Below are 14,267 nucleotides of genomic sequence, written 5' to 3' on the forward strand. Positions count from 1 at the left end.
TTCAAATAAAATGTGTAACTCATGGTCAAATAATATAATTTCCGATCGCATAATACTTAAATGATATTAAACTTAAAGTATGTTAAATAAATGCTAGGTTATTAAATTCATATAATTTGTCAAAATCTATTTACAGTGCATTTCTTCTATCAATATTTTCGCTATGTAACAAATAAAATCGTAGATTTAATTAAATATCGCAGCACTACACTAGCCAGTGTCTATGCTACAAGCTAATCACACAATCAATTAATTATGTAATTTAATTAGTCGTTTTGAACAGCATACTCTCCCGTCGACATCGTGGCAGGTGATATGCCGAATCCTACACCTTTGGGTCCGAAGTTTCTTGAGTGACAATCTGCAGGGTGATAGTAATTAAAAATGCGTCACGAATCGTTGAACAATAAACATTTAACAAACTCAAATTGTGTGCCTCTGAAAAATTACGACAGTAAAATTAATACAACAAAACATTCGTGCTGACATTGAAAGATGATTGCTATTTTTATGTGTATTTTGAAGAGGAATAATTGGTTTACATGATGTTTCCGGCACGTCATAATTTTTTATAACAATAAAGATTGTGATGTACTTTGAATGAGTCATGACGGATCACATGTATATCAAAGTTCAAACTGGAGGGCTGCAATGAATTTGTGATTTTCTCATTCTCATTCACAATAAACAACTAATGTACAACTTCACCATTCAATCGCACCAAATATACACGCTCTTCACACTCGATAAACACACACTCACTAGACTTTGCCGTGAGGACCAAAGTCTTGGGCATAGCAAGCTGACGCAAAATCGGGTTAAAATCTCAAAAGTATTAAGAATAAATTGTAACTTAAAAATAAGATTCGAATTTAAGTGTAACAGCAATAAAGGGGCCCTAATGATAGTCTATGTAATAAGCGCCATGAGTTGGCACAGAATTTTTTCCTCCGATTGTGATAAATTTGGTACCAAAAGTTGTCTAAAAATGCGAATAAGACAATTCCACCGTGCAGCAATTTTCGCTAAAAATCTTCAAAATATTTGATATTTTAGAAGTTATAGGCATTTTAAGCGAAACATTATCCGTTTTTCGTCCTTTTTAGTTTTACACACTTGCAATGCACAGGAGTCCTACATACAGCTCGACCTTATCGTGCTGCACGGCGAATTTGTATTATTAATTTTCACACTTCAGTCAGAGGCAACTTTTGGTACCAAATTTATCAACATCAGAGAAAAAAATTCTGTGCTAACCCATGGCGCTCATTAGTATTACATAGACTATAGAAGATATTTTGCTTAATACAAGATGCATGTGGTATAAATCATTAATCAAGTGATTTTGGGAAAGCTTAGGATCGTTAGAAATGATGTTTGGCTTAATTTTGGTGCGAGCTATGAACTATAAAAGGCTCTATTATATATAATAAAGACGTATAATATATAATAAAGGCATGGCACATGGGCGATAGTTAAACTTTGAACTTACTTTTACAGTAAATCTCGTCGTCGTGTTCAAGGACTTCCCCGGGGGTCATGGTCTTGCTGCATGCCTTACATTTGACACAAGGCTTGTGGAAAACCTGAAAATGAGGTAGTGACTGTGAGGACAGAGGTTCAGAACGATTAGATGGAACCAGCCTCCGGGTCGTTCAATTGTTACGTACATCAGCTGCACTTGGTTCATTAAGTGTAAATAGTTTTGCAGCCGAACGAATCGGTCTTACCTAAACCTTAACCTAACTCAAACTGGAACCCTAATATAATAATACATAACTAATATAATAATACATAACTCGAGAGACTGTGGGATACTGAAGGGAAAGGAAGCAGTTCTAACGAGCTCTTCTCAAACACAAGGATATAACTTGTGAACTCGGCTAGTATATATGAAACATTTGTCATGGAGTTGTAGAGGGAGTTATGTGCCTCGCGGGCTAAAGTAGTGGAAGACCTTGCAGTACGGCAAGTTAAACAAGGATCTGAAACTACTAGGTTCCGTACAGACTCAACTCTGCACCCGTGTCAATATGTTCATTATATGCAAGCCTCTTGATTTATAACACATAAGACCAAAGCTTACCAATACCATTAAATAGCCCTATCAGTAACTTTACACGATCGAATTTTCGCTTAATATTACTTCGCCTTTCTTATCGTGTCACACTCACATGATAGAAACGGTTTTTGCCCAAAACTCCTTATATTTCTAATTATTAATATTTGGGAAGCTTTTTCACCCTGCCTGCTGTCATGTCATGACGTAACTTCTGCAGTTGGATTTATTTTGTGAAACTTGGTGAGACACCGACCCATCTCGTTGATGGATGCCATTGGAATTATTTAACGGAGTGGCATGGAGCAGGAGTTTACCTTAAGGAGGGGGGGGGTGAACTTACAAAGTCTTTTACAATTAACATTGGGATAGAACCAAATTTAGCCGTTTTCCATTAAAACCGCTCCACATCGGACTGCCGCTTACACACTACACATCTAAATCGCTCGCCCCATTTTTAATTTTCTGAAAAAAGGGTTGTTCCGGATCTTCGTTAGTTCCGGTAATTAAACCGCCTGAGTCACCTATGCGGCCGATTTATGGCCGTTTCCGAACCCTCTTACAATTACATAATAATCGCGCGTTCCTACATACCAGCATTGTTACAGGTGTCTTTCCTGAAATTAGTGCTGCATAATGCAGAATGGAAGGTCCAGACCTAACTGGCTCTCATCGGAAGAAGCATCCCAACCAATTACCCGACTCCAAGGTTAAGTCTTAAAATCTCCTCCATAGCATGATCGTGCCTGGCAACAAACTGCCTCAATTCAGTCCTCCTAAGCCTGGAACTTTAGCGTTCCAAATTATAATGCCATTTCCAGCGTTTAAAACATTTCATATCCTCGACAAGTGCTTCACTAGGTCCTTTTCAACGACGAGCTCTCTCGTGCGTCATAAACATCTCTCCTCCTCCTGTAGCATTCCCTTGTCGTTATACTGACCTTCGATATACAAAATTAAAGATCTCCTACGTCATCGAGCCACCTCATGTACTGAATCAGTTGGGAATAAAGATAGGAATGCTATGGTATCCTCAGTTTAATAAACAAATTTAATAACATACCTTTGATATCTTATAAGCCATCAATCAACAGATACCTCATAATATTCATATGATTAAAATCTATCTACTTATTATTTTCAACAAAATGAATTAGCTAAAATTTAAATCATAAACTTGTGGCTCCAAGCTAAAATGGAACAACCCTGTCTGATTGTTATTGTCCATCCTCCACCTAAACCATCAAACTAACACTAAAAATCTCTCGTCAATACTTATTAATCCAATATTTATTATTACATTAAAATTCCTGTTTCATTAATCACGATCACTTCAATCACATTCTGACTTTCGCTCTCAGTGCTATCTGACTTGCTGACAGCGTTATCCTCCTCGTGGTCAGACTCAGCTGTGCCCACCGCCACACCTGACAATGCTTAATTTTAACAAACTGGTGTTTAATCTTTCTAGCAATCAAGTTAATTAATATACTACTTTATTTATCTAGGCTGAGTTCTTCATCTCATCAGTACTTGCTAACCAGATCTATGCTGAAACTATGTCAAGTAGACATGGTTGCATTATTCCTAATTGTTCTTGATAAGGGTTGCCTCCTTCTCATTCCTCCTAAGTCCTCCTCCTGAGTCCTCCCCCTCTTCCTCCTGAGTCCTCCTCCTGGTTCATCCTCCTCCTAGTTCCTCCACCTTCTCCTTCTCCTCCTCAGTCATTCTCCTCCTCCTCCTCCTCAGTCATCCTCTTCAGTACTCCTCAGTCCTCCTCCTTCTCAGTCCTCCTCCTTCTCAGTCCTCCTCAGTCCTCTTCCTGAGTTCTCCTCCTCCTCCTCCTCCTCAGTCCTCCTTCTGGGTCCTCCTCCTCCTAGGTCCTCCCCCTCCTCCTCCTATTCACTCCTCAGTTTTCCTGAGTCCTCCTCCTGAGTCCTCCTCCTGGGTCCTCCTCCTCCTAGGTCCTCCTCCTTCTCCTCCTCAGTCCTTCTCCTCCTCCTCCTCAGTCCTCCTCCTCCTCCCTCTCAGTCATCCTCCTCAGCCATCCTCCTCAGTCCTCCTCCTCCTCAGTCCTCATCCTCATCGTCCTCTTCAGTCCTCCTCCTCCTGGGTCCTCTTCCTCCTCTTCATCCTCCTCTTCCTCCTCAGTCCTCAGTCCTCAGTCCTCCTCCTCATCCTTCTCGTCAGTCCTCCTCCTCCTCAGTCCTCCCCAGTCCCCCTCCTCCTCCTATTCAGTCCTCCTCCTCCTCCTCAGTTCTCCTCAGTCCTCCTCCTTCTCATTCCTCCTAAGTCCTCCTCCTGAGTCCTCCTCCTCTTCCTCCTGAGTCCTCCTCCTGGTTCATCCTCCTCCTAGTTCCTCCACCTTCTCCTTCTCCTCCTCAGTCATTCTCCTCCTCCTCCTCCTCAGTCATCCTCTTCAGTACTCCTCAGTCCTCCTCCTTCTCAGTCCTCCTCAGTCCTCTTCCTGAGTTCTCCTCCTCCTTCTCCTCCTCAGTCCTCCTTCTGGGTCCTCCTCCTCCTAGGTCCTCCCCCTCCTCCTCCTATTCACTCCTCAGTTTTCCTGAGTCCTCCTCCTGAGTCCTCCTCCTGAGTCCTCCTCCTGGGTCCTCCTCCTCCTAGGTCCTCCTCCTTCTCCTCCTCAGTCCTTCTCCTCCTCCTCCTCAGTCCTCCTCCTCCTCCCTCTCAGTCATCTTCCTCAGCCATCCTCCTCAGTCCTCCTCCTCCTCCTCAGTCCTCATCCTCATCGTCCTCTTCAGTCCTCCTCCTCCTGGGTCCTCTTCCTCCTCTTCATCCTCCTCCTCTTCCTCCTCAGTCCTCAGTCCTCAGTCCTCCTCCTCATCCTTCTCGTCAGTCCTCCTCCTCCTCAGTCCTCCCCAGTCCCCCTCCTCCTATTCAGTCCTCCTCCTCCTCCTCAGTTCTCCTCAGTCCTCCTCCTTCTCATTCCTCCTAAGTCCTCCTCCTGAGTCCTCCTCCTCTTCCTCCTGAGTCTTCCTCCTGGTTCATCCTCCTCCTAGTTCCTCCACCTTCTCCTTCTCCTCCTCAGTCCTTCTCCTCCTCAGTCCTTCTCCTCCTCCTCCTCCTCCTCAGTCATCCTCTTCAGTACTCCTGAGTCCTCCTCCTTCTCAGTCCTTTTCCTGAGTTCTCCTCCTCCTCCTCCTGAGTCCTCCTTCTGGGTCCTCCTCCTAGGTCCTCCTCCTTCTCCTCCTCAGTCCTACTCCTCCTCCGCAGTCCTCTTCCTCTTCCTCCTCCTCCTCCTCCCTCTCAGTCATCCTCCTCAGCCATCCTCCTCAGCCATCCTCCTCAGTACTCCTCAGTCCTCCTCCTTCTCAGTCCTCCTCAGTCCTCTTCCTGAGTTCTCATCCTCCTCCTTCTCCTCCTGAGTCCTCCTCCTGGGTCATCCTCCTCCTAGATCCTCCTCCTTCTCCAATCATACATCTACGTCTCCAGTGTCTCCAATGTCTCCAATGTCTCCAAAAGCTTTGTCTCCAATGTCTCCAATGTCCCCAATGTCTCCAATGTCTCCAAAAGCTGTGTCTCCAATGTCTCCAATGTCTCCAGGACATGTCTCTGCACCCTATCTTTTCAAAAAAGACAAAAGACATTGGAGACATTGGAGACATGTCACCCCCCCCCCCCCCTATAATATATAATAAAGGCATGGCACATGGGCGATAGTTAAACTTTGAACTTACTTTTACAGTAAATCTCGTCGTCGTGTTCAAGGACTTCCCCGGGGGTCATGGTCTTGCTGCATGCCTTACATTTGACACAAGGCTTGTGGAAAACCTGAAAATGAGGTAGTGACTGCAACTGTGAGGACAGAGGTTCAGAACGATTAGATGGAACCAGCCTCCGGGTCGTTCAATTGTTACGTACATCAGCTGCACTTGGTTCATTAAGTGTAAATAGTTTTGCAGCCGAACGAATCGGTCTTACCTAAACCTTAACCTAACTCAAACTGGAACCCTAATATAATAATACATAACACATAAGACCAAAGCTTACCAATACCATTAAATAGCCCTATCAGTAACTTTACACGATCGAATTTTCGCTTAATATACTAGCCTTTCTATTCGTGTCACAACTCACATGATAGAAACGGTTTTTGCCCAAAACTCCTTATATTTCTAATTATTACTATTATAGGGGTGAAAACGCTTCCCTAATATATTAGGGAAGCGTTTTCACCCTGCCTGCTGTCATGTCATGACTTAACTTCTGCAGTTGGATTTATTTTGTGAAACTTGGGTGCAGACACCCGACCCATCATCGTATCGATGGATTGGCCATTTAAATTTTATTTTTAACCCGAGTAAGTGGCATGGATGCAGGAGTTTAACCTGTTTAAGGAGGGGGGGGGGGGGGGGGTGAAGCTGTACAAAGTCTTATTATCAATTAACATTGAGAGATAGAAGCCAAAAATTTAAGCTGGTTTTCCAATTAAAAAACCGCCGCTCCACAGTCGGACTGGGAGTCCGACTAGTACACACTACACACTAAATCGCTCGCCCAAATTTTTTAAATTTTTGTGAAAAAAAAAGGGTTAGCTTCGGAGTTATGGTTAGTGTCGGTAATTAAAACCGCCGACGCGACCTATGCGCGGCGCGATTTATGGCGGTTTTGCGCGAACCTCTTTACAAATTTTACATAAATAATCGCGCGTTCCGTACATACAGCATGTTACAGGATGTTTTCCTGAAATTAGTGCTGCATGAATGCAGAATGGGGAAGGATCCAAGACCTTAAATGGCTCTCATCTGGAAGAAGCATCCCGAACAATTACCGACCCAAGGTTAAGCTTAAAATCAGACCCAATAGATGAACGGCCTGGCAACAAACTTGGTCAGATTAGTCGTCCTAAAAGCCTGGAAAACATTTAGCGTAGCCAAATTATAAATGCACATTTCCAGCGTTTAAAAAACATTTTTCATATCTGCGACAAGTGTGCTTCACATGGTACCTTGTTCAAAACGACGAGCTTCTCGGCGGCATAAACAGTCTTCTCACATGTGTAGCATTTCTCTTGTGCTGTTATACTGACCTGTCGAATATAAAAAAATGAAAGATCTTCTACGATGACTACCCATGGTACTGAGATCAGTTGTGGAATAAAAGATAGGAATGTATGGTATTTCAGTTAATAAAACAAAATTTAATAACATAACATTTGAATTATAAAGCCAGTCAATACAACGAGATATCATAAATATTCATATTGTATTGAAAATTTGTTATTACTTATTATTATTAAAAAATGAATTAGCTAAAATTATAAAATTATAAATTGTGGCTCCAAGCTAAAATGGAACAACCCATGTTGATTGTTGATTCCATTCCACCCTAGAACCTATCAAAAACTAACAAGCTAAAAAAATCTGTCAATACTTATTAATACCAATATTTATTATTACATTAAAAATTCTTGTTTCATTAATCACGAATACTTAATCACTATTTACTGTATTTTTGCTCTCGTGCGTATTCTTGAACTTGCTGACGGCGTTATCCTCCGTGTCGGTGGTCAGACATCCAGCTGTGGCTCCACCGCCAACACCTGAACAAATTAGACTTAATTTATAAAACAAAATGTTGTTTAAATCATTTATAGCAAATTCAAAGTTAATTAATAAAATAATATTTAAATTTATCTAGGGAGTGTGAGTTTTCATATTATATAGGATACTTGGCTAACCAGATTGTATGCTGAAACTATGTCAAAGTAGACATGATTAGCATTATTACTATATTCGTGGATGATCTGTTGTGATAAGTTTTGTTGACCATACCCAGTTATTCAAAAATCGTGCCAATGTTAATAAAAATCAACTTCTTACTGCAACTGTAGACATGATAAGCGGTGTAAATTTATTTGTGGATTTTTTGCTATTAGTAATAATTACCATAATTAACCTTTGAATAAAATGATAATGCAAATAAACTTACTATTGCAACTTTCACCCGGTTGGGGGTCAGTACCGTCTGCAGGTGAGTGAGTGTAATGGTTAACAGCATTTTATGAGGTGGTCGTTAAATATGAGTTAATATACCCATTATTAAATATGAGTTAATATACCCATTATTAAATATGAGTTAATATACCCATTATTAAATATGAGTTAATATACCCATTATTAAATAGGAGTTAATATACCCATTATTAAATATGAGTTAATATACCCATTATTAAATAGGAGTTAATATACCCATTATTAAATATGAGTTAATATACCCATTATTAATTACTAGCAGGAACCCGTATAATATAACCCTAAACGGTGTCAAGACTCAAAATACTAAAATAATTATTACCTATTTAATTGGCGTTTTTGACACCACTTTGGGGTCCAAATTTTCGGCTCTAAAATCATTATTCCTTAGCCAATTTTTTATTTTTTCATGCTGATTTGAAGGCCATTAAAGCATTTGACCCAGCCAAAAAAGTTCCAGTTGTATATCTTTTACGGTTTATGCGGAAAGTCGCGTTAAAGTTGATGCCGTGGTGTCAGTAAAATGGCACAGATATATATATATAAAAAATTTTTAATACTTTCAACACTACTATATAACAAATAATTTGAGAATTGATGTAAATAAACGATGCAAAGACTTTCGAAGATCTAATCACAACCGCTTTCTTTTATTGTGTAGAAGTCCAGCCATGAAATATATATATATATATCGTCTCGCTTTATATATAGTAAGATGGGTAGATATAATATGTCTATGATTACATTTCAAATTGTTTTGTGATGACTGTATAATACATGTGGGTTATAATTAACTATGTATATTTAATTATAATTCTCATCGGCGCAGAGATGGGTTATAATTTATAACCCATCTCTGCGCCGATGAGAATAAAAAGGTGATATTTTATTGAGAGAATAAGAAGTTTCATCTCTCTAAAAAATAGTGTTTAATTAAAAGATATGAGCGATTGTACGAAAATACACATTTGAGTTTTGAGGTGCAGTGGATTGATAGTACTCCATTCACCAGCGTGTAAACTTTTAATGGAAGCAAGATATTCCGCATTTTTAGCATTTCCGACATACCTTTTGGTTCGTTGCCTCCTTCTACTGGATGAATGAGTGTAATAATCATGGTTATAATTTTACTGTATGTTATTATGTATGTTATTATGTATGTTATGAGGTGAATATTGATATTAAAAATGGAAAAATACTTGATCACATAAACCAATCACCATTACAGTGATTCGATTAAAAAAGTAAGTGTTACAGTAAATGTAACACTCACTTGTTTTAATCGAATAACTTTCTCGATCAAACGTTCTATAGAACGTTTGATCGAGAACAACAACACATTCTTATATACAAATAATGAAAATTTGTCGTAGTTTCCAACACGGTGTTTTAATGGAAGCAAAACATTCTGCAAGTAAAACATTGCCAACATACCTTTAGGTCCGTAATGTTTTCCATAGCAGTTCTTGCAGTATGGCTTATCATTATGCTCAGTTTCCATTCCAGGGGTCAGTTTCTTGCTGCAGTGGGTGCACTTGAAGCACATTCTGAGGAGGAATTTAATATAGCAGCATAATTTTAGGATACATTCTGGATATTACTACATTTAGGAACGTTACACGTTGCTGTGGAATGTACATTATGATATAATTGCCCTAGGTTCTGAACCCTTTATCAGTATATCCGAAGGAGCAATTAAGACGGCAGTAAAGGAGTACTTACACGGAATCCATCTCCGCAGATACAGAAACACGTCGCTCAGGGAGAAGGGGAAGATCCCTCTCACAATCACAGTGCTGGCAAGCACGACCGCCGCCATTATACTCACTATACTATTTACCCCCTATTATACTATTATACCCCCTTTACTGTTTTTCAGGCATTAAGACTGATCGAAAGTCGTTCAGCAGGCATATTTTAAGTTAAAAACATTCTAATTCAATGTCAAAGATGACAGGAATAAGAAATAGTTTGTGGAGGTTTTTAAGAAATTTGCGCAAAATACGCGCCAGCACTGTTATACGAAATTCGGTAGAAAACCCAAAATCGCCGTATTCGGGTGCCTTTAAACCATGTTAAAATTGAGTTAGAGATCTGAAATTTTGCAGGGCGTCTAGATGTTGACCAAATCGACTGTAAAAAAGTTTCAAGTTTCAGGAGTATCGGGAAATGGGTTTTCTGGTACCCCTGTTTTACAATAGATTGGTCGTGAAGAATATTTATAATTTTTTTTTCTAAATTTGTGTGTTTTAGATTAATTTTGTGTGTTTAGATGGAGGTGGTGTTAGTGATTCTGGGGGTAGAAATATTACCTGTAATACGTATACCCCCAGAACTTGTACCACTTACCCACAGGCACGTAGACAGGGGGGGGGGGCTAGGGGGGCGGCAGCCCCCCCCCCCCCCCCCCCCCGGAAAAAATCGAACCTCAGAAAAAAGATAAGCCCCCTAGTCCCCATGGTCGCCTGGTAACTGGGCTGTGTTTATGGCTGCAGTCAGTCAAAGATTTGAACTGTGGATTAGTAAATATCTGTCATAAAATCCAAGCAAACATTCTAGAAGACTTCTATAAATAGTCAATAGTGTCCCCTAGACCGTAGGAAATGTAAAAATCTTAAGACGATGAGGCCTCAGTAAGTCGTAAATTCTGATTGGAGAATGCAGATTGCTGTTGTGAAGTTACCAAATTTACGTGAGTACTTGATTCTTTTCAATCCCAGTTTATTGCTGTCCTACAAATTTCTTTAATGCCAAATGTCGTCTAAAACACCCTGTTTCGCACAAATTTTCCGGGGGGCTGCGCCCCCCTAGCCCCCGCCAAGGGGCTCCGCCCCTGGACCCCGCTGGGGGCTGCGCCCCCACACCCCTGCCACAGCGCAGCGAGCGAAGCGAGCAAGCAGCTGGATTGGATGCGTCGGCTCACTTCGCTCGCCGACAGCCCCCCTCAAAGAAAAATCCTGGCTACGTCCCTGCTTACCCATGCTTTTAGTATTTCTACGATATGGTCTACGAATTTTACACAGCATAATACCTCATGATGTCGTTTATTTTAAATTCTCTTTGCTGTATTGTATAATATTACTATTTGTAAAAGTTTCAAATCAAATCAAAAATCATATATATACAGGGTGTACCGCATAAAGTGTGACTTTTTTCCATTTTAATAGTTTTTGACAAAATATTGACACAATGTGATGAAGAGTTTTTAGCAATTGCTCCTTCATAATATTTTGTATCATTTCTCAAAAAAGTCACACTTTCTGTGGTGCACCCTGTATATATATATAGAGGCTTTGGCAGTCAATTGTAGCCGTCATTCAAATGTGAAATGTCTGTAGATTCGAAAGCTTTAAAGATACAGCCATCTCGGATCACAGTTCTTGAAGATAATTGTTTAGACTTCAGGTTACATTATATTACAAAATAATTTTACGTCATCATCACCACTTGATGACGTCATCAAGTTAACCGTTTTTAAAACTTGATTTTTGACAAAGTAGCAACTTTTCAAATCGACTTTACAACATTAAGGAGTAATTTTATTCAAAATTTGAGGACACACTGACGGTAGATAATTGTTTAAGCATTTTGAAAATCTACCGGAAAGTTTTCCTACCTTGCTCCTTCATAAAGATATTTGCTATTGAAGTTAGTGCTTTTTTAAAGAATAATTTTATAAAAATACAAAAGTTGTGATTTAGTATTCTCTGGTGTTGGGCCATCCATTGGGTTGTGGAGCTCAGTTCTGCTTTCTATTAAAATAAGGTTAGTTTTAAAGTTAAAAATCGAAAAGTTTTACACGTGGGGACACGCCCAAATTGATATAAAATTGCTAAAATCACTGAAAATTGCTATTTTCACTATTTTCTGTCAACTTTGGAGTCCCGTTGAAATTTTTTGAAACTCTGTATGCTTATAAAACAATATATAAAACACCAATATGCAAAAATTTACGGTGATTCAATATTGTATGCGCACGCAACGTCCGCTCAAATTTTGCACGTGCGCAAGGTGAGAATTTTGCTCATTCGTGATTTCGAACAAATTCTGCTTTCCCACGACAGTTAAATGGCATTATTATATATGAATTTAATGCCAACTTGAATGAGTATATAGTGGCATATTCAGTCAGTGATCGACAGATATGCTTACCTAAACACAAGGAAAAGGTAAAATTTCGAAATCGTTGAAATTACCTTCTTATTAATGAAGTTATGAGTTTACAAGTACCCTGAAATTAATCAAAAAGAAATGATATTCGACCAAAACCCATAATCATGGGTGGAGTGGACCGCTGCCAGTGCCAGTGTCTCTCTTTCCCAAACAAAAGGAAATGATATTAATTCAAATAACCGTCCGCAAATGAAAAATGATACCGAGAATGAAATCGGTCGCTCGCTTTTTCCATTCATTTACAATTGTAATAGATTAAGAAAAACTGTACTCGGCAATACAGATTCAATAAACATCAGCTAATTGGACACTAACTACCACCCTTATCCCGAAATACTAGGTATCGACCCGAAAGCAACCCAAAGAGATTCTTACAGCATGTGATTGATGTAATTAATCGAAATTTATTACAATTCGTAAGCCGTGAATGAATGGGAAAAGCGAGCGACCGATTTCATTCTCGGTATCATTTTGCATAGTTGCATTTGCGGACGGTTATTCGAATTAATATCATTTGGGAAAGAGAGACACTGGCACTGGCAGCGGTCCACTCTACCCATGATTATGGGTTTTGGTCAAATCCTACTCACCAAATATAAGTACAGGAATCTTGGATTAGCAGGAAAACATCAAAGGTGGATAACCTGGCTCTTCACAGGACATAGCCCCCTGGACTACTTCCAATACAAGGCAAACAATTTCACATTCCCTCGTTGTGAACACTGTCCAGAAGAAGAGGAAACCTCGGAACACTTCATGTGTCACTGTATAGGATACATGACCATTAGGTTGAGAATTTTCGATAATATTTTTATAACTTGGAAAGATATAGTCACAGCTAGAATCAGTACGGTTATAAAATTTATAGAGGCAACCAATCGACTTTTAAGAGCGGATCTTTTTGAAGACCCTATTAACCACTGAAACACCTAGGATAACTTGCAGATTATTAGGAATTTACCGTCCCTGGAAGTCCCTGTCTCCACGTCGTTAACCCGGCGGGGTTGCACCAGGGGCGGTGGTAACAGAACTTCAAGACTCTCGGAGTCTGTTGTCGATATCTATGTTTAATATATGTATGGTATATAATTTGGGAGTCTCTCTCTCCAGCAGCAGGAGTTGGAGAAATAGGGACGCGTTGTAAAAGCCACCGTAAGGAAGGCTTACAGTCGACGCCGACCAATCAGAAGAAGATAAATAGAGACATGGCTGTGTTGAAAAAGTGTAATAATAAATGGGACAGTTAAATCTAACAGTAAATTCTAACAGTATGTGACTATATTCTTACGCAGCGACATAATCCCAATCATATATCGTACAGTTCCAGCTTTATGTGTAACATTGGCTCCCACTACACAAATATTTGGTCGATAGTTTTCATAGTTTCTACTTTTGCATTTAGTATGTAGACTCGTTAATCTGTCTGTCGTTTCCCGTAACTGTGTTGTGCAGCAACCGGACGAACATTTACCAACACTTACCACGCAACATGACATGCATAATATCCCAATTCTAATGGTATTACACTAGTTACCAACAGCAACAGCAGAGTTTAAACCTCTTAGCTCAGCTGCTAAACATCTTACACCACACACAACGTCACGGAAGTTAATGTGACAACCACTAGTTTAGTTTAGTAGTAGTTTAGTTTCTAGTGTACGTACAAACCACACTTACTTGTGCCAGATTTTCTGCAGTGCCTTCAGCTCCTCTGCAGCGTAAACGCTCTTCTCGCAGTTTGCGCATTTAGGTGCTCCTCCAAATACACGGGGCATTCTAGAATCTTCTACAAGGGTAGATTAGTAGTAATCAAACTTCTAGAAAAAGAGAGAATATTGAAATCAAATGATACTGTAAATATTTAATACAGTAAAGTACTAAACGAAAACTGGTGTCTTGACCAAATTGGGTATAGTTAGATACACGGCTTGACTCTTAAAATCACTTGAAATATTCCCATCAAGTATTTGTAGATAACTTTAAAGATGAGTAATTTATCCTGTAATATTTATTTCATGACAGAATATTTACATTATTCAATG

The 14,267-nt window shown here is 39.6% G+C and overlaps 1 protein-coding gene across 1 annotated transcript; it reads right to left on the reverse strand.

Annotated features, from left to right (window-relative positions):
- Positions 1-272: 272 nt before the first annotated feature.
- LOC134818902 (cysteine-rich protein 2-like) lies at positions 273-14,007 on the reverse strand. The gene is made up of 7 exons (XM_063828613.1): positions 13,903-14,007; positions 9,487-9,599; positions 7,525-7,619; positions 7,026-7,106; positions 5,755-5,848; positions 722-802; positions 273-361 (listed from the first exon to the last, which is right to left on the reverse strand). The coding sequence occupies exons 1-6, from the start codon at positions 13,998-14,000 to the stop codon at positions 762-764; spliced, it is 522 nt and encodes a 173-aa protein (XP_063684683.1). The 5' UTR covers positions 14,001-14,007; the 3' UTR covers positions 273-361; positions 722-761.
- Between the last annotated feature and the right edge of the window lie 260 nt (positions 14,008-14,267).

The sequence above is a fragment of the Bolinopsis microptera genome, chromosome 7 (assembly GCF_026151205.1).
Source record: "Bolinopsis microptera isolate Bmic1 chromosome 7, MBARI_Bmic_1.0, whole genome shotgun sequence".
NCBI lineage: Eukaryota > Metazoa > Ctenophora > Tentaculata > Lobata > Bolinopsidae > Bolinopsis > Bolinopsis microptera.

What these genes read in the sequence shown, in the direction of transcription:
- LOC134818902 (XM_063828613.1), bottom strand. Translation starts at nt 14,000, where the DNA reads ATGCCCCGTGTATTTGGAGGAGCACCTAAATGCGCAAACTGCGAGAAG. An exon ending in AAAACATTACGGACCTAAAG is followed by an intron (nt 7,620 to 9,486) that starts GTATGTTGGCAA and finishes TAATTTGTTCAG; the next exon opens with GTGTTGGCGGTGGAGCCACA. An exon ending in CGCACGAGAGCAAAAATACA is followed by an intron (nt 7,107 to 7,524) that starts GTAAATAGTGAT and finishes TATATTCGACAG; the next exon opens with GTCAGTATAACAGCACAAGA.